The following is a 26,007-nucleotide window of genomic DNA, read 5'->3' as shown; positions in this document are numbered from 1 at the left end:
AACTTATATTTAGTTGGCTATGGGTATCAAAATTAATCCAATTAATTGAATCATTTAAAAGGTTGCTATCTCAGGAGGGCATTGCTCTAATAGTATAATATTTTTAGCATGAATGGCCATTTTGTTTAATTGTTAAAGTGGCTTATATTCTTCAAGCATTTTTGAGGGTCTTATATCCATTTTAAAAAAGAATATAAGGTTTTGTAATAAAAACTATATCCGGTACTTTATTAATAGAAAAGTTATAGATGCAGGCATTTCTGTTATTCCCAAAGACAAATCTTCAGTTTAACAATCATCATTGTTTGACTATTATGTTTAAATACAGTTATTAGTAGTTATTTATTCCTCTGGTTTTTGAAGAGAAAGCGATGTTAAAAATTCTCCTTATGCAGCAGTAATGGTTTTTATGAATCTGTGCATTCTACTGACTTCTTGTGGAAATAGAGGTAGAGCAAAGAGAAGGAAAGGGAGAATTATTTGGGGCCACCTGTTACACTAATTTTTTGTTAACTGAAGTCTTTGACCTGTTATTACAGTTAGGCTTCAGTATGCTAACTCAGCAAAGCTCTATTCTGTTATCTTTGTTTTATAAACAAGAATGACATATATTAACTTGGGGAATCTGTGGTCATGAAGTCAGTCTTTTGATGTGATTATTATATAATTAAACTTTTTCACATACATTATAACATTTTACCTTTAGTACTGTCTAGCATAGTCAGAAATTTTTCCCTTCAGCCTCAAATTTTTCATTAAATTGACCTTATCTTAATGGGGTTGTTAGGAAAAAATTTTTTTAAGGCTTATAGTAAAACTCTTTAGAAGTTAGAATTCCTTTTTTTCTGAACTTCTTTGTCTTAAAGTTAAAAAATGAAAGGGTTCTTATGCATCTTACTTTGTCTCTCAACTATATGCTCAGTATGTTAGTTTTGTCTCTATAACCAGTGCGCTGGGAGCGGACGCTTGGAGCCATTGTAAGACAAAAGAATCACCCAATGACTCCTGAGGCAGTGAAGGCTAACTGGAAGAAGATCTGTAACTTTGAGAATGCCAGCAAGCCTCAGAGTATCCAAGGTAAAGAGAGTCCCTGTCAGTTAGCCCTCACAGAGGAAGTAAGCATTTTCTTCTCTTACGGAATTATCTTCTATGTTAACTGTAGTACTAAGACACTTAAATCATCTGTAGCATATTTTCTGCCCTAGTAGGTATTAGAACTCTTCACATTTAAGATATTTATGTTATTCTCACTGTCAGTTTTTCAGCATTGTTATTATCCTGTTTTTTTGATTTACATGTGATTAGGGGATGGATGGAATGTTTTCTCATTTGTGCTGAATGCACTTACACCCTTGCTGATGGTTGGTTTCAAAGTCCGTTATCTACCCATATGCTTTCAATCTTACCATATTTTTCTTTCTTTTTCAAAAAGATTATTTCAGCCTTTTTTAGAATTTAGGCTTAGCTCTTTTCTGTTTAGTGCATAAATGTGGCTTTGTTTTAGCACTTCATCTTCGCTACTGTTTCTTTGCTTTTCTAACATACTTCTACCTTTTATCTCCTCTGCTAATCCTAGCGCTTCTTTAGAAAAACTCAAGCCCCAAGTGTTCAACAAAACCTGCCCAGTTATTCTAGGGTACATTGATCTTTCTGTTAGCTGAACTCCTACTACTTGAGCATCTAATTATAATTGCTCTCTACTTCTTTTGTTTCATGAATGTGTGATTTCTTAATTGCCTGGTAAGTTCCTTTGAGACAGAGACTGTATCTTGTGTTTACTTCTTGTATATATTTGGTGTTAGCATAGTACTGAACTCATAGAAGAGACAATAATTGCTTATTAACTTCAGTTGTTTAATCTCCTATGACATGCCACAGAAATAGATAACCAAATAAAAGTCAGGTTTTTTTTTTCTAGCATAACTCATATATGCATGTAATTTATGAAATTTGAAATACTTGTCTGAAAAGATGAGTCAGAGTAATTTTATAGAAAAACTTTTTTTTCCTCATCGTAGTATAATATTTAAAGTTTGATAGAACATATTTGAAAAATGACTATTCTCTTTTTTTTTTCCCCTTAATGATACTTTCTTACCTACTGGAATACTCAGTGAAATTTTCATTATGCTTATTCTCAATCAGATGATATCATGATTGTTATGTCATAAATGGTAATATTTTTGTATTTTATATTTAGACATTTGAGAAATTTATTCTATGAATGACAGTCACCTATCCATAAAAACAAGTGAAAGAATTATAGTAAAAACTTCCCTCTGATATCTATCTCAAAAAGTATTTCTACCTCAAAAGTGTTAGATTTATTAAAAAGTGAACTAATTGAATTATTATAAGTAATTATAAATGAAAAGATAACTCTATTTGAAGCACAATTTTTAAAAATTATCTTTTCAGTAAGAGTTGACTTTCCAGAGCGTCTATTCTAGTGTTTACATTTTACAGATGATAGAACGAAATCCCAGAAAAACTAAACTAGCCAGCCAGTGTTTGAGCCAACAAGTAATTCAAATTGTTCATCTCTGAAAGGAGTACTTTTAGCCTGTACTAAGGTGCCTTCCAGCTAAGTAGCCTTCCCTCTAGGTAGCAATATGAATGGGATGGTAGGGGGAAGATTAATAGGCAAGAAACCTCTCTACTGGTGTCATCAGGAATGGCAGATATTTCTGGTCTTCTCAGACTGTATAGTTTATGTTTATGTTTTTTTTCAGACGGAGTCTTGTTCCCAGGCTGGAGTGCAGTGGCGTGATCTCAGCTCACTACAACCTCTGCCCCTTGGGTTCAAGTGATTCTCCCACCTCAATCTCCAAGTAGCTGGGATTATAGGCATATGCCATCACGCCTGGTTAATTTTTGTATTTTTAGTAGAGACAGGGTTTCATCATGTTGGCTAGGCTGGTCTTGAACTCCTGACCTCAAGTGATCTGCCTGCCTTGGCCTTCCAAAGTGTTGGAATTACAGGTGTGAGCTACTGCGCCTGGCCTTGGTTATAGTTTTGTCTGAGTTCAGAAGGAAGCTCATATCTTTAAGGTTTGTTAGAAAGGTCCCAGGGCTTTCAGAATATCTTGTGGATATGTGGATGCCCCATGAGCCTCCTTTATTAACCTTTTAGACCCCCAAAACAGCAGCTTTTGATCCCTGTCTGGAGTCATTGGTTATGATGATAGTTTTCTCTGGAAGAATTTTTGGTACTATCTTTAGAGCTATTACAGGGAGCTGGGGGTGGGTGTGAGGAGGTAATCTTGGCATTCTTTCATCTGGGGAGAATGGAAATCAGTTAAGAAGAGAAATCAGTGATCTCTCTACCAGACAAATTGCATGTCTATAGACAAGTATCCCTCTTTACAGGTTGTAAAAAGCTTAAAGACATTGGACAGCTCAGAGCCCCTTAGAATCAGATAACCAGGGAAGGATATGCTAGACAATGTCTTGTTTTTCACTGAGGATGTCCATTTATTTTTGGCGTATTTCAGTCTTTCACAGTTTTTTCCTGCAATAGCCTGACATCAGACATTCAGAACTGTGAGTAGCAGTGGAGGCTCTGTAGCAGGTTTGCTGAATGTTACAGGAATAATTACGTAGCATACTGTAGCTCTTAGTCACATCTTTAACAAAGCTTTATTTTTTTGTTTTTCATTTTTAATTTTAGAATCAACTGGCAGTATAATTGAAGTTCTAAGTAAAATAGATTCAGAAGGAGGAATTTCATCAAATCCTACTAGTCATGCAACATCTGCAGCAACATCAGGATTTGTAAGTGGGGGGAAAAGCCTAAAGCTTTTGCCTTCTCTGAAGTCTTTTTTTTCCCCTTCCTCCCTCCCTGCTTGCTTCCTCCCCCACTGCTTTATTTCTTCTTTTGGTTACGGTTACTTTCTTTCAGTTTTTAATAATGAAGAGAAGCAGTGGCAGAGATAATTTAAAATAGAGGATTTATTCAGAAATCATTAATTATTGACTTTATAACACACAGCCTGATTTCAACATACAGAGAATTCAGGACGGTTGAGCCACATGAAGAGATGGCTGAAGGTGAATTCTAATATTGTCCAGAGCACTTTGTCTTTTTAATTTCTCATTTTCCGTGTCTTAGATTTCTCTGGACTATACCATGCATTTCTTTTCCCTAATGGGAAAGGAGATCAGAGCAATTGGGTATCAGTTTCCAAGGATTTTCCTAGTAGCCGAGTGGGGCTTGAAGAATGGAGGTAACCCACTCAGCTTCTTCCCCTGGTTGGAAACAAAACTGCTGAAAGCTTATCATGAACTTTTCAGAGGGATACTCCTTACTTGCATATAATTTTTGGTAGGCTCCATTTGGGGAATGCAATGAATCAAGTTAGCTGCCTGCATGGTTGTTAGCCAACCTCATTTTTACCCACTGCAATGCTGTTTGGAAATTGACTCAGGGAGGTACTGGATGGAAGAAGAAGAAAGGGATTACCTCAACTGTTGATAAAAATGGCTTGAGGCTAAACTGATAACTAGTCCTGATATCTAGATGTCAGGCCTGTCTGCCTTCCATAGTTCATAGTTCCTTATCTCTTTGAGGATAGATATGAATTGATTTTAAGTTCATAGTTCTTTATCTCTTTTTAAGTAGCTTTGAGTTGTGTGGGAATTTGTGTGTGGGAGGGGAGACTATGACACCATGACTTCTGAAGGTTATACGCTCCCTGATCTTCACTATGTTTTTTTACCCCTTTACCTAATACACACAAGGCTTTATAACTCTATGTTGAAAATGCCTATAATCAGCAATTTTGTTTGAAATGTAAATAATTTTGAAACTTTTTTCACATGCAAAAATTATTTTCTAAGCTATTAATTTATTGCTAAATAAGTGATAAAACTTTATATAAAATATATACTACTAATAGAATTTGAGTGAACATAAGCTCAAATATTAAACTTTTTCATTTTCAATACAATTAGAGACATTTTTTTTTTTTTTTTGACCATCAATAATTCTACTTTAGTGTGTGTTATCATTAAGTAGTAACATTTTCTAACTTTTTAGAAAAGGGTATCTATTTTAGTGGCCCTTTGGGGTCATATCTCTTAAGGGAAGCATCAATACAATATTTTAGAACTATTTCAACATGGCTACAAGTAAAATGCTTCCCATTGTGTCAGAAATTCGGGAACAATTGTGGTTATAGCTCCTGTGAAATTTGCCCATTTGCTGTCTCCTCTTTGTATCCTTTCTTAAAAAAACTGCACTGGATAAATAGGAAAAAGTAAGTAATTTGCCATATTAGATTCTGGTGTTTTGTAACCTATGGTAGGCATAGTAATAAAGAAAATTAAAATTCTGATTTTAATCCTGAGAATATGGTCAATATATAAATGTGATTTTTAGCTTAAAATAAGGGTTGGCAAACCTTTTTGATGAAGGAAGGGCCATGTAATAAATATTTTAGGCTCTGTGGGCTACATAGAGTGCTTCTATTACATATTCTTTCTGTTTTTCTTATTTTTAGTCAACCTGTATAAACCATTTTAACTCTTAGTCCTTGTTTACCAACTTCTAATTTAGAATAAATGTGATTGAAAAATTGGACATTATTCTTTTATAACCTAATATGTACTTATTAACTATGCATATTATCGCTAAGTAGAAAAAGACAACATCCAGTCAGACAAAGGATATTCCTGGGAATATACTGGGAAGGAAATTCAAGTTAAATTTTATTTTACTTAAAAACATTATGAGGCAGTCAAATTTACATGCATTAAGTAATGTTTTTTGCTCATCTGTTTACAGTGTATTTTATACATTAGATTATATGAGCAATTTACTATCTTTAGTAACAAATTCATTTTTTTTAAAATTTTTGTGTAGCTAATAGTTGCTGAATTAGAGACAGGAAAGTTGAATATGAGGCATACTGTTAGCAAGAAGCAAGCAATAAAAAAGTTATCTATAAATGAAATTCTTTTCTACATATTATCTAATTAGTTTTTATTTAAAAAATTCAAAAATAGCCGGGCGTGGTGGCTCAAGCCTGTAATCCCAGCACTTTGGGAGGCCGAGGCGGGTGGATCACAAGGTCAAGAGATCGAGACCATCCTGGTCAACATGGTGAAACCCCGCCTCTACTAAAAATACAAAAAATTAGCTGGGCATGGTGGTGCGTGCCTGTAATCCCAGCTACTCAGGAGGCTGAGGCAGGAGAATTGCCTGAACCCAGGAGGCGGAGGTTGCGGTGAGCCGAGATTGCGCCATTGCACTCCAGCCTGGGTAACAAGAGCGAAACTCCGTCTCAAAAACAAACAAACAAACAAAACAAAAAACAAACAAAAAATTCAAAAATAATTGCAATAATTATGCTCCATCAAATTCACTGACATTCTATTCCTATCTATTCAAAAGCAAAACTAGGTATGTTAGGAGTTACTAGTTTTGGAAATTTAAAATTTCAAGGATTTGACAAAAATATCAATGAAAGAAATTACTTTTTACAACTGTCCTGTAGGCTGGAGCTGTTGGCCAGAAACTCCCTTCATTTTCTTCTGCTTATACGGAACTGGAAGCTATTATGTACGCCCTTGGAGTGGGAGCATCAGTCAAGGATCCAAAAGATTTGAAATTTATTTATGAAGGAAGTTCTGATTTCTCCTGTTTGCCCACCTTTGGAGTTATCATAGGTCAGAAATCTGTAATGGCTGGAGGATTAGCAGAAATTCCTGGGCTTTCAATCAACTTTGCAAAGGTATGCCCAATAAGAAACCTTTATTTTGCTTTTCTTCTATTTTTGTAAATACTAATTATAAATGTTATATATATGTGTGTAGTGTGTGTATATATATTTATATAATTCTTTATAGTGGTTTAAGAATAGACATTTAGCATATCTTTTAAAGAATAAAAGAGCAGAGAGTTAGTTTAAAATGCCAGCAGAAGAAGAAAGTAACAAGTATGTGTAGTCCCATAACCCTGGCATGATGTTATTTATCTCCTCTCTGCTATTTACTGGATATTTGACCAAGGGTAAGTACCATCTCTAGGCTTCAGTTTCCTTATCTATAAAGTGGATATGACAATCCTCACCTCATGACAGTGGCGAAGAAGCAAGCCAGGGAGGAATAGTTAAAGCAAATAGCACATATTTGGTTTGTTTTTGGAACAGTAAGGGGGCCAGCATAGCTGTCAGGGGGGGGGGCAATGGTAGGAGAAGGCTGTGGAGTAATTGTAAAGCTCTCAGTGTATACTCTGATGAACATGGGAAGCCGTTTGTTAATCTGAGCTGAGTAGTGACATGATTTGGGTATGTTCACTCACTGGCTTAAACTTGCCGCTGTTGGAAAATAGGTTATATGGGAGCCAAAGTGGAGAAACCACTTAAGAGTCTATTATAATAATCCAAGTAAAAGTGCTGCATGTGAAGGTTAGAAAAGAGGAGTCAAGGATAAAGATGTTTGTTCTGGATAACTGGGATGATATCATGATGTGTGCATGTATATATATATATACATTGTATGTAATTATACAACACACATATCTATATGCAATGTGTAATTATATACAGTATATTTAATATGTATAGTAGTTACATACGGCATTATGTATAATTTATAGATACACATTTATTTTAAGGCGTGATGGATTAGATGTTGGTTTCAGATATGTTTGAGATGCCTGTTATACATTTAAGTGGAGATGTAAGATGGACAGTTGAATATATGAGTCTGGAGTTCAGGGAGAGGTCTGACTGGGTCCTTAGCATTTAGGTGATATTTAAAGATTGGAGATTAGATGAAGTCATCTATTATATGAGTGTAAGTAAAGAAGAGGCCTGAGTTTAGGGGCCCTGCAATGTTGAGAGGTGAAGAGATGCAGAGAAACTAGCAAAAAGAGACTGAACAGGAAAGGTTGGTGAGGTATGAGGAGTGTCAGGAGAATGTGATATTGGTGAAGCCAAATGAAGAAAGTGTTTCAAGAAGGAGGAGTGAACAATGGTGAGAAGTTCTTTGAGGTAGGGTATATTTTATTTCTTGGAGTAAGGTTCAGGTTATGAGCCTGGCAATAATTTTTGAATCATGGGGCTGTGTGAGCTTATTTCTGTAACTTTGACTGATTAAAGAACCTGTTTACTGGTGGATCAGTTAGCCCATTCGTGCTGTGAGTTGATGGCCACTTATTTTATTAGAGTGTTTCATGAAGTTGGGAGGAAGGCAAGAAATACGTGCTGGGCAGTTTCTTGTTTCATTCACACTCCCATGGTTAGTTGCTAAATACTTTAACAATGTAAGTGTAAAAAATTAAAACACATGTTTCAAAATTCCCCCTAACAACTGGAAATTTTAAATGATGTTCATACATCTTGGAACTTGAATCCTGGCCTTGTTAATCTTGAGTTTTTCAGGCTGTATGACACGGTAACCCCAACCTCATTTGTCTTCCTAGCAACCACCTCTGCTTTTTTTGTTATCCTTTTGGGTTTCTGAGGAAGACTGAGAAACCATCCCTCTGTAGTGAAGTGGGATCATTTGTGTGTATGCCTTAGGTTTTGGTTTTCCTGTCCTATTGTTTTCCTACATACCTTGGTGCATTCTTCCTTTGATACATTGAGGTTAAGTGGCTATTAACTTACACAGTGTCCTTAGTATCTATTCTGTAAATAGTTTACAAAGTATTACAAGAAAGGGATATTCACATTGACAGTGCTTTCATTTTGAACATCGTTATAAGGTTTTTATTTGTGTTTTAGTTGTGTCATTTGTATTTGGTGTGTGTGACCTGAAATTGCTAGCACTGCCCCATTTGTTCATTTTTATTCAGTGAATATTTATTGAATGTTCAATATGTTCCAGGCACTGTAACATGTGATTAACAGTCAATAAGGCTTTATGAATGCCAAGAAAGAACACAAATATATCTTCTCTGCTCCAGAAAAGCTGACTGTCTTCAGATTGGGGGATTGGTTACTTTTGAATCACGTGATTAAGAAGAAGCCAACCAAAGATCGATAACTTGGGGAGAGATGTGAGCCTATGGACAGTAGAATGTCACTTGCAAGTTAACAGTGTATCCACAGGCAGAACCTATGGAGCAAGAAAGTTTGTTTGCTAATAAAATTTTGTTTACCCTCACGTAGGTTCTTCATGGAGAGCAGTACTTGGAGTTATATAAGCCACTTCCCAGAGCAGGTGAGTTATTGATATACTAATTCCATAATACCATAGTTTCATTTTCTGATTAACCTTCTAAACAACATCAATGTGTTAAACTGGTGTAGAGTGACCTAATAAAGCATATGACAAATTATTATGTGCATGTGAACCATCAGAGTAGATTGATGTTACTAATACCTGTTTTGGTCACTGTAAGCTTTGTCCTTCAGTAGTCTTAAAAATTTATTTTGTATTATATATTTGTCGATGTATGTGTTATTAACAACTGAAAGGAACATTTGTGTGTGTGCTCTAAACTTATTGACAGTGTATAATCTGTTACGATTCTTATGATTATTCTTTATTCTTTTCTCTTAATACTGATTTTCATAATACTAATTTTTCATATCTTTTAAAGTTAAAAGATACAGAATTTCTTATAATTCTTTTTTTTCTGCTTTGTTTTGGAGAAAATAAAATGAAGTCTGCCTTAATAATCATTTTTACTTTTCTTAATAATCGTATTTGTTTAGTAAATCTCTTTTTACTTTTTGTACTATAGTTTGATAATATTTCTCTCCTTTGATGTTAATTATATACTGTCATATAAGGTGGTAGAATGCAAAAGTAATGTTTTATTAATATTTATCATTTCACATTATGAAATGTAGAGGTCAGCAAGTAGCTAGAATCCTACTTGAATATTTTTCTTAAACCTTTTTATTTTTCTAAAAAATTTATGAGATTTTTATTGCTTGAAGCTTAATAGCTTTATTTCAGTGTGAGTGTTATAGCATAAGTTTTCAAAAACAGTGTAAGTATTATAGCATAAATTTTTTCTTTTTATCTGAAACAGTACACTTTGGGTGATTGTGCATTGATCAAATATCAGCTGGATACCTAGTATTTGTAAGGCACATTGTTAGGTATTAGGTAATTTTCTAAACTGGCTGCATATCAAAATCACCCGAGTTATTACACTATATTACCTGTTAATTTAAGTAAAATATAGATTCTGAATGTCAATCCTGGAAATCGTGTGTGTGTGTGTGTGTGTGTGTGTGTGTGTGTGTGTGCGTGCATGTATGTGTCTATGTATATGGTAGGGTAGTCGTGTTAGTGACAGTGGCTGGGAAGCTCCTTACATGTTTTGTATATAACCAGCCTGATGAGTTCCCTTGGAAACCATTGTTATAAGGGAAGTAGAAATGTGTAAGATAGGTTTCTGCCTTTAGGGATTTTAAAATATGAAAAGAGAGATTAGATGTATACTCCAGAATGATTATAACTGAACAGTGATATGAATAAGGAGGTATAGAGAATAATTCTTAAATATTTTTTACCTCCTTAGCCTTAAGTTACGTTTCTCATGAATTATTTTTCCTCAGTAGAATCTGTGCATTTTCTTTAAGTAGTTTTAAAATTTACTGTCTAGAAAACGTGAATGTTCAAAATACGAGATACCTGTGGTTTGGAACCTTTTAAACTGCAGAAAACCAAGGTCAAGACTACTGTTTATAATCTATTACTGTTTATAAAACACCAATTGATAAGACACAGTGCGTCAAGCATCAGGAGACTGATATCAGCATCTCTCAATGGCTCATTTGTTGGTTGTAGTGGTAGTGTCATAGGTTGACTTAACCCTCGTCATGTTAAAAATAACCACTAGTTGGAGCAAAGGAAACCTTACAACAGTGCTTTCTTTTATTATTTAAAAAAATAATTTCAACTTTTATTTTAGATTTCAGGAGGTACATGTGCAGATTTGTTACATGGGAATGTTGTGTGATGCTGAGGTTTGGGATATGAATGATCCCATCACTCAGGTAGTGAGCATAGTATCCAATATGTAGTTTTTCAGCTCTTGCTGTCCCTGTTCTAGTAGTCCGCCATTGTCTCTTGTTCCCATCTTTATGTCCATATGTACCCAGAGTTCAGCTCCCACTCACAAATGAGAACATGTGGTATTTGTTTTTTTGTTTCTACATTAATTTGCTTCAGATAATGACCTCTAACTGCATCCATGTTGCTGTGGAGCACATTATTTTGTTTCTTTTCATGAATGTGTAGTATTCCATGGTATATACGTACTACATTTTCTTTATCCTTTCCACCATTTTTGGGCACCTAGATTGATTCCATGTGTTTGCTATTGTGAATAGTGCTACAATGAATGTATGAATGCATGTGTTTTTTTGGTGGAATGATTTCTTTTCCTTTGGGTATATATCCAGTAGTGGGATTGCTGGGTCAAATGATAGTTCTAAGTTCTTTGAGAAATGTCCAAACTGCTTTTCATGGTAGCTGAACTAATTTACACTCCCAATGGTGTATAAAGTTCTCTTTTATCTGCATTCTCATCAGTATCTGTTATTTTTTGACTTTTCACAGTAGCTATTCTGACTGATGTGAGATGGTATCTCATTGTGGTTTTGATTTGCATTTCTCTGATGATTAGTGCTGTGAAGCATTTTTTTAATGTTTGTTGGTGGCTTGTATGTCTTCTTCTGGGAAGTATCTGTTCATGTCTTTTGCCCATTTCTTAATGGGATTTTTTATCTTCTGCTTGTTGAATTATGTTTCTCATAGATTCTAGTTATTAGACTTCTGTTGGATGCATAGTTTGAGAATATTTTCTCCCATTCTTTAGGTTATCTGTTTATTCTGTTCATAGTTTAATTAGATCTCACTTGTTAATCTTTGTTTTGTTGTAATTGCTTTTGAGGGCATAGCCATAAATTATTTCCTAAGACTGATGTCCACAATGGTATTTCCTAGGTTTTATTCTAGGATTTTAATAGTTTGAGTTCTTACATCTAGATATTTAATCCATCTCAAGTTAATTTTTGTATGTGATGAAAGGTGGGAGTATAGTTTCATTTTTCTGTGTATGGCTAGCCAGTTATCCCAGAACCATTTATTGAATAGGGAGTGCTTTCTCCATTCCCTATGTTTGTCAACTTTGTCAAAGATCAGATGGTTATAGGTGTGTGGCTTTACTTCTGGGTTCTCTTTTGTTTTCCGTTGGTCTTTTCTTATACTAGTACCATGCTGTTTTGGTTACTGTAGTTTTATAGTATAGTTTCAAGTCAGATAATGTGATACCTCCAGCTTTTTTTTTTTTTTTTTTTAACTTAGGATTGCTTTGACTATTTTGGCTCTTTTTGGTATCATATGAATTTTAGAATAGTTTTTTCCTAATTCTGTAAAAAATGACATTGGAGTTTTATGGCAACAGCTTTGAATATGCAGATCGCTTTGAGCAGTATGGCCATTTTAACAATATTGAGTCTTCCAGCTCATGAGTATGGAATGTTTTTCCATTTGTTTGTGTCATCTGGTGATTTCTTTCAGCAGTGTTTTATAGTTCTCCTTGTAGATATATTTCACCACCTTGGTTAGATGTTTTCCTAGGTATTTTATTTTTTTGTGGCTATTGTAAATGATATTGCATTCTTGGTCTGGCTCTCAGATTGAATATTATTGGTGTATAAAAATGATACTTTTTTTTGTTCATTGGTTTTATATTCTGAAACTTTGCCTAAGTCATTATCAGTTCTAGGAACCTTTTGGTAGATGGAATCTTTAGTATTTTCTAGGTATAGAATCATCTCATTGAGAGATAATTTGACTTCTTTTCCTATTTGGATGTCTTAAAAATTTTTTTTTTCTTGCTTGATTGCTCTGGGTAGGACTTGCGCTGTGTTGAACAAGAGTAGAGATTTAAGAAAGAATGGGATAAATGGTATTGGTTGTATGCTCAACAAATGTTTGTTGAATAACATGGTTAAAAAGGACCAAGAGGAGTCCTTGACATTGACAATGGTTATTTAAAAAATCTAATGTATTGGCCAGGCACGGTGGCTCAAACCTGTAATCCCAGCACTTTGGGAGGCTGAGGCCAGTGGATCACGAGGTCAAGAGATCGAGACCATCCTGGTCAACATGGTGAAACCCCGTCTCTACTAAAAATACAAAAAATTAGCTGGGCATGGTGGTGCGTACCTGTAATCTCAGCTACTTAGGAGGCTGAGGCAGGAGAATTGCCTGAACCCAGGAGGCGGAGGTTGCGGTGAGCCGAGATGGCACCATTGCACTCCAGCCTGGGTAACAAGAGCGAAACTCCCGTCTCAAAAAAAAAAAAAAAAAAAAAAAATCTAATGTATCAAAATGTTGATGTTTAAAATTTAGTGATTCAGGTATTCTTACTGCTTTTAATATTGAATTATTTTTTCTAGTGAATTCAGGAACATTATTTCAAACCACAGTTTTTTCAGTTTTACTGAGCTTACAGTGAAAATGCTATTAAATTCTTTCAAATCTTATGATAGTAATCTATGGTTTTTCAGACACTGTATTTCTTTTACTTTTCATTCTAGGAAAATTAAAATGTGAAGCAGTTGTTGCTGATGTCCTAGATAAAGGATCCGGTGTAGTGATTATTATTGATGGTAATTAATCTACAATTCTTATAATAATAATGTTAGATTGATAGACTTTGTGTGTGACATAATACTTCACTATAGAAATTGATTAATAAGTTTGTATTTGTCTTCAAATTTGTGAGAAAACAAGATAAACTTTTTAAAACTCTTTAAGAAAAATAAAGAAGGAGGGGGAGAAGGAATTAGTTCCGACCTCAGGCTGGGAAGAGTGGGGCATTTCATTGGAATTAAAAAGTATATCCAAAGCACAAAGCTGAAAAATAATAGCTTGTATTGATAATGTAGAGGAGAATTAAGCTTTCTGGCATCTGTTTTTAGCAGGAAGAAATATTAGTTAGTCCTCACTTGACAGGCTATATTTTAGGTATTCTTTAATGTGTTAGCTATCTGGAACTTTAAACATATTTGACTACTAAATTATTCTTACAAATGGTAGTTAGGTTCCTAGACTTGTAATTTATAAGTTTCTAGACTTTAACTTATGGTGTGGTTTAAACATCACAGCCACATTTTATTTGCAGTGGGAAAAAAGAGTATAGTAGTTTAATAAATGTTGAAATACTAGTAATTAAACATAAAGATAATGATGCTTAAAATTTGTAAATTTTATAAATTAAATTTTAAAAATTAAATGTAAATTTATAAATTTTAAAGCTTAAGAACGTAAAAGTAGATATTCATTGTCAGGAATTTGGGAAACAAAGAACAGTATAAAATTGGACATTATTTAATATTTAGAATATAAGTTTATCATTTTTGTTGCAAATACATAGGAGGTTATATTGTGTATGCTGTTTTGGAACTTACTTTGCTTTTGCTTAATAATCTATTGAGAACATTTCTGAGGCTCTTAAGTATTACATAAGTTCACTTCCTTTCTTCTCCTGCTTTTCCTCTTCTCTGTTCTCTTTTTCAGTTTTCATACTTGTCATTCCAGATGTTGGCCAACACTTGGCTACTGTTCTGTCAGTTCTTTTTCAGTCTTCTCACTATTGTACCAAATGTAATATACCAAAAAACAAAAGTCCTGTAGAAACTTTGCTTTAATCTTTAGTATTCTCTCTTGATCCACTCCGTTTATTGAAATACAACTTGGTAATAATATATCGAATTTGTAGACAAATTGTAGGTGAAATTGGGTATTCAATTGCCTGTGTGACAAAAATAAAAATCTTATTTTAAATACATTGACATGCCTTTCCTAATTTTTGGTTATAATTAGATTTTTCTTTAGTATGCAATTGAAAATCATATTTCTAGTTTTGCAGAGCTAGACATAAAACAGATAATACTTAATCTGTCCCTAGTAAGTTAGTAAATAGAGGGACAGCTGTCTTACTCATTACTTGCTCACTTATTTGCTAACTTGCTCACTCATATCATATATTCACTGATTCATTAATTTAATAAACATTTATTAGGTGCCTTTTTTTCTGTATAAGAACTATTGTAGTTGATGGCAGAATAAGAGTGAGCAGAACAGCCATGATCCTGCCATCAAGTGACTTATACTTTCATTCCCACTTATTTTCTCTCCATGCTTTTCTTTACTGCTTTGGTAGAATGTTTGCAAGTTTGAGTGTGGTTACCTGTTCTTTCTAGTGGGATTGTTTGAAAACGTTTAAGGTGGAAATAATTGGGATCTGAATAGCAGTTTGAGAAGCTTAAGAGGAAGTGAAAGAAACTGCTATTTCATAGTTAAGAAAGGGTTTTGAAGCTCCTCTTCTCTCTGTCTTTCAGAGTCAGGTAGTGAATGGATTAAAATGAATGCTTTGTAATCCAAATATGGACACCTTTATGTGATAGAACTCTTTCAGTAATTGGATTTTGTTTTTGAAACCTTGAAAGGAAATTGAACATATCTTGGTTAACTAGTTATGTCTTGTGGTAGTAACCTCTTTTATTTTTTTCTTTTGTTTACTTTTCAGTCTATTCTTACTCCGAGAAGGAACTTACATGCTACAATCAGTTCTCCCTCTTTCTTGTTGGCTCTGGAGGCTTTGGTGGAAAACGGACATCAGACAAAGTCAAGGTAAGCCATGGCTTTATAAGCAAAATATATGTATAGTAAAGGATTCTTACCTGTATGGTTGAGCCTTGAACAGCCTGAATTTGAACTGCACGGGTCCACTTACAGGCAAATTTTTTTACACATCTGCTACCCCTGGGACAGCAAGACCAACCCCTCCTCTTCCTCCTCCCCCTCAGCCTACCCAATGTGAAGATGATGAGGATGAAGACCTTTATGATCATCTACTTCTACTTACTGAATAGTAAATATTCTTTCTTTTTTATGATTTTCATTACATTTTGTTTTTCCTAGATTATTTATTACTATTAATTTTTTTTGTAGAGACAAGTGAACATTTATTTTTATGCCTTTCTTCTTATGTGTATTTCAAGTCTTTTTCAAAACAAGACCCCAGGAATCTCCAGATTCAGTTATGTCCCTGGGCTTGGTCGAGTGCTGCAGGAATCTTTAGGGAGCCTTGTACAAATGCTAGAGTTACTCGTTTACCAACATTAATCTCTAGGATACAAGATGTAACAAAGCAGGACTCTTTCCTCCATGGAATGTGCTGATTTCAGATGAGGCGGCAGCCAATGTAGAAAACGGTTCCTAGCTTATTTTACTGTAATAATACAGTATATAATATATATAACAAAAAATGTGTGTCAGTTGATGATTTATGTTATTGGTAAGGGTTTTGGTTAATAGTAGGCTATTAGGTATTAAGATTTTAGGGAGTCAAAAGTTATACATGAATTTTTGACTGCATGGTAAGTCAGTGCTTCCAAGCCCCACACTGTTTAAAGGCCAATGTTTGTTGGTCTTGCCATGTTACCATATATATAATCTTAAAGAGTGGAGACTTGGTAATCAATACTTTGAATTAGAGTGTGTTCCTTGAATTTGAAGTGCAGTTTATATTTATTCTATATACAACGTATTTTATGTATAGAAAAGCCTTATTGAGTTAAGTATAATGAATCTGAGATACTAATGGGGATATTTGTTATTTTCTTGTACAATCTTTGCAGACCCAAAAATTTTTAGAAAAATCTAACACAGGTGATTCTTGTAAAGATTAAAATCTTCATTTATTAAATGACCTAAGTATTTCTTTTATATAAGACAATTCTGGTTATTCTTTTGTTCTCAAATTATAAAAATGTATTTTTCCTAAAAATGTTTAATAATTTGGATTTCACATTAATCTGGCTTTAAGTTATTTGTGATAATAAGATTATTCTTTAGTGAATATTCTTCTGTAGTAGATAAAGCATTATTTAAAGCATTTAAAGCAGTATTGGGAGAAGACTTTTGGAATGGTGGCATAAGAAGCTCCTTGGACATTCTTGTTAGTGAAACAACCATGTCTTGTAAAAAATTATGTTAAAGCACAGCTATTTAATGTTTCTAGAAATTGTCCTAAGGGTATAGAGCAAACAAAGAAACATTTACTCAAGAAAATCTATTACGTTTTGGCAACAACAGTGAGACTCTGTGGAATTTGAGCCACAATCCCTCCCTTCATTCTTCCTCTCCTGACTGAGCATGACAGAAACTGTACCCCAGGCATTTGCAGCTAATAATGTAGGAGCCCTCTGCCATGCTGCTTTCCCAGGAGGGGAAGCCTATTAACTTTTCTTTTCCCTCCCACTAGCTCTGAATTGCAGATGCTCTATTCCAGGTAAAATTCACTGACATGTGAGTCTCTTTTCTCCATCCAGCCCCACATATAGAGTGGAAACTTTACCCTACCTGTGGTTGGCTGAGAATCTTGCCCTATCTTTCCCAACACATGGAGGTTCCATGGTTGGAGAGCAAGCTGAGAAGAACAGAAGCCACCACCCCTGCCCTGCTTGCTTCTTGTAAAGCAAGTGTATTACTTGGAGGGCAGTATGTCACTATTTCCACAGAAGTTCTGCCTAGAGAGAGAGGCAGACTGTAATAACACAAAGCTCTGATGCTCTTCTCAAGGAAACAGACTCTTCTTGTAACTTGAGTATTTGCAAGATCAAACATAAGCATACTGTCAAAAACAAGGTGTGACTGTAGTGATAAGCGGTTAAGAGAAGGCTGGTAGTTCCATAACAGCAGGAAGCTAAAGTTTAGCCCAGCTAGACATTTACTAGAAAGAACCAGGGAAAGAGATAGCTAAGAAAAGCCCTCCTGGGATTGTAACAAACCTTAAAGACTGGCCTCACTGACTACCCTTGCAAAGAGGCTTGAATTTAATTGGTTCAGATTGTTGAACAATTTATACCCCAGGACACTGTTGAAAATAATGGAACAGTCATCTGGCAATTAGTAGAACCTAACAACTAGGTATGACAACAAAAGAAGCAGGCAGTTGAACAGAGAGATTAAGGAGAGACAGTAAAAGAGAACCAGTGTCATCCTAGGGTGACTGCACATACTCAAAGCGTGCCTTCTGAGGAGCAATACCAGAGGAGGCTGTACGCTGTTGGGAGAATAGACTCACATATAAGAGTCTAACCAAGTCACTAAACAAATAAACAATAACAACTCCTGGAAGGGGTTTGGGATCAGTGTCTAGTGTTGTTATAATCTCTTATCTGAAATGCCCAGTTAGCAACAAAAAATTATAAGATATGGAAGAAACAGGAGAGTGTGAAGCATAGACAAAAAAAACAGGCAACAGAAACTGCCTTTGAGAGGACTTAGTAGACAAAGACTTCAAAGCAGCTATTATAAATATGTTCAAAGAACTAAAGGAAACCATGCTTAAATATTACTAAATAGATATGAATTATTACAAAGATCCAAATAGAAATTTTGGAACTGAGAGTATAATAACTGGAATGAAAAATTTACTCTTGAAGGGCCAAATGTAGATTTGAGCTGACAGATGAAAGAATCAAAAAAGCTTAAGATAGATTGATAGTGATTATACAAACTAAAGAACAGAGAGAACCTCTGTGAAGAAAAGGAAAAAGAATGAAGAACCTTAGAGAAAAGTGAAGTATCATTAAGCACACTAACATTCATATAATGGGTGTATCAAAAAGAGAGAAAGGAGCAGAAAAAAAATTTGAGGAAATAATGGCTTTTGATGAAAAACATTAATCTATTCATCAAAGAAGCTCAATCAACTCCAAATTGATTATTTATCTGAAGAGATCTATGTTCTCTGCATTGTAGTAAACATGTTGAAAGCCAGAAACAGAAAGAAAATGTTGAAAATAATGAGAGAAAAAAATGACTCATTACTTACAAAGGAACCCCAATAAGAGCTGACCTCTGACTTCTCATCAGAAATGATGGAAGTCAAAAGACAGAGGGCTAATGTATTCAGAGTGCTGAAAGAAAAAAAAAAAAAACCTTAATGATCAACTAAGAATTTTATAACCAGCAAAATGATCTTTCTAAAATGAATGCAAAATAAAGACATTCCTGGACGACAAAAACTGAGAGAACAGCAGTGTTGCCTTGCAACAAATACTAAAGAAAGTTCTTCAGGTTGATGGTGAGTGACCACATACTGGATTTATGAAATACCCAGGATAGGCAAATCTGTGAAGTCAGAAAGTATATTAGAGGTTGCCAAGGGCTAGAGGTGAAAGGAGACAGTGGAGAGTGGCTTCTGATGGGTATAGGATTTTCTACTGGAGACAGAAAATGCGCTGAAGTTGATTCTGGTGATGGTTTGGCAACTCTGTGAATATAATAAAAACCATTGGATTTTACATTTTAAATGGGTGAATTATATGTGTATTGTGTCAGTAAAACTGTTTGAAAAATTAGTATTGATCAATACTATATGAAAACAATGTCCTGGGCCCACATTTTTAAAAAATTGTGCTCACTTTTTGCTTGGATATGAAAAAATTACATTGACAGGTATTAAACGAGTATTATTTATGTAAGGTTGTATCTATTCACAGGTAGCAAATTATGAGTTATTAAGAACCCCAGAGCAAGCTGCACACTACACAAGCATATGCAGTGGGATTGTCTGAATGAAAAACCTCGAAATGTTATATTCACTCTTAAAACTTCCAAGCTTTTAGTGAAGATGTTATTTTAGAAAGGGCAAAGTACAAGTCAGGCTATATTCGATGAGGTAAACATAGCATGCTATTTGTTTTCCCTTTTTAACTATATGTTCTTTCTCTTTTTTTCCCTTTTTCTTTTTCTTTTTTTGAGATGGAGTCTTGCTGTATTGCCCAGCCTGGAGTGCAGTGGTGCAATCTTAGCTCACTGCAGCCTCTGCCTCCTGGCCTCAGGTGATCCTCCTCCCTCAGCCTCCCATGTAGTTGGGATTGCAGGCATCTGCCACCTTGCTCTACTAATTTTTATGTTTTTCATAGAGACAGGGTTTCAGGCCAGGCAGGTCTCAAACTCCTGACCTCAGGTGTCCCACCCACCTCAGCCTTCCTGTACGTTCTTTTTAATATGGGGCAGTAATGAATTACTGCAGACCAGAAAATAATCTAAACTAGATACCATTCTCTAAGCACTTTCACAAGTATCACTTGTTGCTTTGAGAAAAAATCAGAGATGATGCCAAGTCATGGTGAAGCCCTGTGCCATAATGAGTTGCCAGTCTGTTAACAGTTAAACTACTATGGCAACACTGTCCATCTTAAATGCCCTTTGTATATATGGCTTACAATGGATTTTGTGGAATAAAGGGAACTCAAAATTTTTAAATTTTTATTTGTTTTTAATCAGGCAGCCCTCAGAATCAAGACAGGTTCAGAGCATTCTTGGGACTCAAAAATTTTAAGACTGCCCAGGACATATAGATTGCCGTCAGGTCCTCCAAAACCTAGTAGAATGCATTGAAAATAAATATATAAATAAATCCTGCGAAATATACTGGATGCAGCTGAAACAAAGGAGTGTAATTCATGCAGTGATTTTTGGAAAACAGCAGCCTGCCTTTTGTTTGTTTTTAGAAGCAGCAACTTCCCCCATGATCTTTTTAATTTCTTTTCTTTTTTTTTTTTTTTTGGTGGTGGGGGGTGGTTGTGAGATAAGTTTGGGAATATATCTAAGCATGGCATTTTAGTAATGAAAAATCACCTATTTCTTAACTCTTTCAAAAAAAAATTTATTGTGGAAAATTTACCTAATTGAGAATAAATGTGTAATATAATTTTACTTCTATTATAAATTATTGAAAAGTAGATATTAGTACTTTAATTGTTCATGTTTATTTTTGGTTTAAATCAACCATAAACTGACACTCAGATACTTACTTTGTAAATGTTGCAAAATTTTCATCAAAAAGTAGTTTTAAGTGTTGGCATTAAGGTATCATAATAATTCACATATTTTTGGTAACTGACTTTAAAATGTATTATTTTGTTAAGATGGCAAATTAAAATATGCAAGGACTTAAAAGACCAGTTTTAAAGACTGAATCAATTTAGATGTGAATTATATGTCTAGTTCTTGTAGTTGTTACTGTCTTTTACATAGGGAAAAACTTTCCTTAACTTTTACTTCGTTGTGGTCTGGAGAATGAATCTGATTACATAATTTTTTACATTTAAAAAGGTCATTTCAGGCAAATCATAGCGTAGATGAAGATAGGAGTTATGAAATTTTAAGTATCATTATTTCCTGAACATGATTTTTGTTTACAAAAAACCCTTTTATCCAATTTGCAGAGTTTATTATATTGAAACATGGTTGTGTATCGAATATTAGTTTGGTTAAAGAGAACAATGATAATTTGTATTTTAAGATTTAACATATAATGTCGTGATTTCAGGTAGCTGTAGCTGTACCTAATAGACCTCCTGATGCTGTACTTACAGATACCACCTCTCTTAATCAGGTAAGATTGTATTTTTGAAAAGTGATTAATCTACCTGGTTGATGATACTTTTTTATTTATAACTCTGATAACCTATAAAAAGTAGTTCCTGTTCAACATAATACACATAAAGATGTTTCCTGTGATTGCAAGCTATTCTTTCTAAATTTTTACGTTATTAATGTTTTCCCACTAGATACCAAAATAAAATATAAAACTGTGTTTTATTCGTCAATTTAAAAAGCATTGCATGCTGTTGGTAATGAAGTGCTTTCTTTGAAGAGACTGCCCACTTTAATAGTGGAGAATTTCATGAAAGCCTCAGAACACGTGCAGGATAAGATAGTTAAAAGGCAAGTATTAGTCATCCTTTCCTCTTTGGGAAAGAAAGCAATGCCACACTGCTTGGAAACAGATTATTTTATACCAACTTTAAAGAACAGGCAAATAAAGCATCTTAGAAACAGTAAATGATTTAATCTTTTTTTTGTTTGACATAAAAAATTTGTTTTCTAGTGGAGATAAAATGTTCTGTCAGTTCACAAATTCTGTGAGCATACAAAAATTTGTTTAAGTAGGAAAAGACAACCATAAAAGTGAGAAAAGCAAGTTTATTTTTTGAGAGACCTCAAGATTCTTCTCTAAGATGGCCAGCAAACTAACTGTGCTGATACAGCATATAAACCTCTGGAGTAACGTGAGCATGTAATAACAGCGAATTGTTCATAAAGTTCACTTTTTAAAAAAAATTTGTCATTTTTTTAGACGGCAACAACCGACAGTGGGGCCCACCGGAAGCTAGAGGATGGGAGGAGGGAGAGGATCAGAGAAAATAACTATCGGATACTAAGTTTAATACCTGGATGATTAAATATTATGCACAACAAACCCCCATGACACAGGATTACCTGTGTAAAAATCCTGCACATATACCCCTGAACTTAAAATAAAAGTTAAAAAAATTTATTTGATATGTTTGATATGAAAACTTCTGCAGGACTTAGGTTCCTAGCAAATAGAAATGTAGTCTCATGAGCCAGAGAGAATTAAAGTTGGTACATATGTATCGTGGTTTTTTTCAGTACCATATAATCAGGTGATGGAGGTAACATTGCTTTATTCTTGCCTTTAAATACTTTTTCTATCCATTACTGTTTCTTATCAATTTCTTAAGAATGCACTCATATTTATGTTCACATAAGGCTTGAGAAACTAATTCCGTTATAGTATAAAAAACAGAAAAGGCTCATGGTTTCATGGTTCAGTAAACCCAAGAAATGCTTCTTTATTATACCGAAATAAAAAATGTATCTGCTATAAATAAAAGCTAATAGTTTCCAAGGTTTGAATTTCTACACACAGTACGTAGAGGAGTTTTCTTTCTTGTCACTTTTTTTTCAGATGACTAAAACTTTTTGTTAGTTTTAAGGTAGGTTTTGCTCTGTGACAAAGGACAGTTTTAAAGTTAACAGTATTTTTTATGTGTATAATGGGCACTCATCATTTGGTGGAGTTTTTTGGCCATTTTGTGTCATATCATAATTAGAGAATATAATGAAAGCTACATACCAGTTCCCCAAAAAACATTTTGCATAAAACTTTGCCTAAATTTCAGAGAATCTGTGGGACATCTGAAATTGGATCCATGCTGTAAGAAATACAAGTCAATTAGAAAAAATTTCATCTATTGTCAAGGAATGGAAAGATCACTTGGATATTAAAAATATAGATGTCTGAAATAACTAGGGTACCTATTCCAAGCAATGAATGTTTAAATATGAGGTTTTGATTTGTAGTATAAGTGTAAATAGACATTCATCAGGGAATGACACATAGAAGGGTTCAGTAGTGAAAATGGTACTTAACTGAGATGGCGTATGGGTGTTCTCTCTCCGGATATGTAGGGCTTGCAGTATGTTGAAAAGTAATCTTGGAGTATAAGAAAGGAGAAGAGCATGACATGTGTATAAGGGGTAAGAATTAGAGTATTCACATTGGAGACTAGCGGAGGATGATTGTAAATGGGCAAAATCTTTAAGGATAAATGGAAATGAGGAAAAATGATGCCATTATACATAAACTTTATGCTAGGTATTTATATTAACTAAGTAAGTTTTCAGTCAATAAGAAAACTGGAAACTATATATTTTTAAGTCTACCAGTATCACTTCTGGAATGTCTTTTTATAATGTCTTTAGGAGAGCTTCTTCATCTTCAAACTAGTATGACAGGCTGGGCACAGTGGCTCACACCTTAAATCTCAGCACTTTGGGAGGCCAAGGTGGGAGAATCACTTGAGCTCAGGAGTTTGACACCAGTCTGGGCAACATAGCAAGACTTTGTCTTCACTAAACGTAATTAAAAAAAAATTAGCTGAGCATGGTGACTTACGCCTGTTGTCTGAGCTACTCAGGAGGCTGAGGTGGAGGATCACTTGAGTCTGGAAAATGGAGGCTGCAGTGAGCTATGAATGTGCATTGCACTTCAGCCTGGGTGACAGAGCAAGACCCTGTCTCAAAACAAAACAAACGAGTATGACAATACAAGTATACTTTGTAGTTTTTCAAATTATTAATAGATGGGACAGTTCCACTACAATAATGTAGAAAGATCAAACAATAAGTAGTTATGAGATGTCAGGCTTTGCATTTGATGAAAATGAGAACAAATATCCATAGTTTCCCCAGATACATATATTATACTATACATATCCTATTATTGTTAAGTAAAGTTAATATTTGGCATATCAGTTCTAGTATCCAGTAAAATATAATTCTTTATTAAAATTAATGTCACGTTGAACTGAATACAGACATAGGCTCACAAACAGTTCTTCTAGTTCTTCTTTGCACATTTAGAACACCCTTGTGGGGCCACAAAGCTGTAGAAAGATCATGGATGCTGGTTGAAGCATCTGAGTCACTTGCACATACCTACCAGAAAGTACTTCTTATCTGATGGGATCATCTAAAGTGAACTGCTGACCAGCTCTGTATTTTACATGCAGATACTTACTGCATTCCTGATGTTGCAAATACCAAGTCATCTCTCCTAGAGTATTCTTTCTGTCTTATTTTTATTTGGACCTTTGGGACCATAGATAATGCACACAAAGTCATTAAGAATCAAAGCAACACAAGCATTCATCTCATCTAGAAGAGTCCAAGCATTAATTTAGTTTCACTGGAATATTTTCATAATTTTTAATAATTCTGCTTTTACCAAATGATCACAGTATGATAAACCAATTGTCAATTTTTAAAAGAAAAAACCTCTTGTACATCCTCTGGTCTCATAATCTGAGAGATGTCGCTGACCGCCATGTTCTATGCCCTACTTGCAGCTCCAGAAAAGACTCCTTTGAACTTTTCTCAAGGCTGCCACAGCACCCATCGCCTTTAGTTTTTAATACCTGTCATCTTCACTTCACTCATTCTTTGTGGGTGAAAATTTTACATAAATCATTGGGAATAAAAAATAAGTCCTGAGAAGCCAAAAAAATTACCACACACTTTATAACTACTATCTGTTTTTTTTTTTTAAAAAAAAAAAAAACAAAAACAAAAAGACAATGATTTATTATTTTCCCAGACTCTGAGTTGACTGGTGATCTTTCTGCTACAAATGGTGTATCTACTTTTAGATGGTAGCTGGACAGGGCTGGAAGGCTCCAAGATGGCTTCTTCTGCATATCTGGGGATCTTAGTGCTAGCTGTTGGCTGGGGTGCTTCGAATCTTCCCCATGTGACCTCTTTCTTGATGTGGTGTATTATCTTCCAGGACCTTTTTCTAATGGCCCTCAGTGAGAACCCCCCATTTAGTGAGTTATTTTTCTGTGTAACTTTCTCCTTTTCAGTACATACAAATTCAGTTGCTTTATCCTTACAGAATTCTAATCTCTTATCTTTTAACTCAGTGAGACCACTTTGCTATGTTCAAGATTTTCTTCTTTCATTGCAGTCTGGAAACTGCTGTCTGAAGGAAGCTGTTTGATTGTAGAGCTCATCTTGTTTGTTTCTTTTCTGTAAAGAACTGTAGTCCTGCATTGCCTACTGTCCAATGTCTAGGAGCAGTGGTAACCCCCATCTTTTTTTCTCCTTTATAATTTTTCTAGTTATTTATGATGGAAGAGTAAGACCATTCCAGGTCCTTCATTATGGCCAGAAGCAGGAGTCGTATATACCTTTTTTAATGCCCTAAGTGCCTCATTTTCCCATTTAATCCTGACTATCTAGTGTTTTAGTTTTTATTGCTGTCCTTTGGCTTCATTTGTTTCTTGTGTACAACAGTCAAAAGAGCTTATCTTACTTTCTTTTCCACCTCTTATTCCCATTTTGGGGGATGCATTATTTTTATTGTTTTAGAGCATTTAGCATTTATATGTTATTTCCTCTTTTTGGCATCTTTTAGTCTTAGATTTGCAATTGAATATATCAACCCTTTTGCCAAAGCTTCTTAGCTTTTAGTTGGATGAAACACCTTCTGTGGAAGGTTCCCTGAGAAGAGCTCATGTGTATAGTACTGCCTTAGTTTCTATACGTTTAAAACTATTTACCCTAGCTACCTGAAGGGACAGCTTTGTTGGATATAAAATCTTATTTCTTAAAGATGCTGCATCATTGTTGTGT

The 26,007-nt window shown here is 34.6% G+C and overlaps 1 protein-coding gene across 3 annotated transcripts in view; it reads left to right on the top strand.

The window, feature by feature from the left end:
* HSD17B4 (hydroxysteroid 17-beta dehydrogenase 4) overlaps positions 1–26,007 on the top strand; it is an 89,257-nt gene that overhangs the window by 42,508 nt on the left and 20,742 nt on the right. For all 3 annotated transcript variants that reach the window (XM_003920667.3, XM_010339506.2, XM_010339502.3), the window contains exons 11-17: positions 949–1,077; positions 3,671–3,774; positions 6,498–6,734; positions 9,120–9,171; positions 13,518–13,589; positions 15,512–15,615; positions 21,335–21,400. In XM_003920667.3, coding sequence (XP_003920716.1) covers positions 949–1,077; positions 3,671–3,774; positions 6,498–6,734; positions 9,120–9,171; positions 13,518–13,589; positions 15,512–15,615; positions 21,335–21,400 — 764 coding nt within the window. The remainder of the gene's footprint in view (positions 1–948; positions 1,078–3,670; positions 3,775–6,497; positions 6,735–9,119; positions 9,172–13,517; positions 13,590–15,511; positions 15,616–21,334; positions 21,401–26,007) is intronic.

The sequence above is a fragment of the Saimiri boliviensis genome, chromosome 1 (assembly GCF_048565385.1).
Source record: "Saimiri boliviensis isolate mSaiBol1 chromosome 1, mSaiBol1.pri, whole genome shotgun sequence".
In the NCBI taxonomy this organism is placed as follows: Eukaryota; Metazoa; Chordata; class Mammalia; order Primates; family Cebidae; genus Saimiri; species Saimiri boliviensis.
Note: the sequence above shows the minus strand (reverse complement) of the source record. Positions and strands in the feature narration are given on the sequence as shown.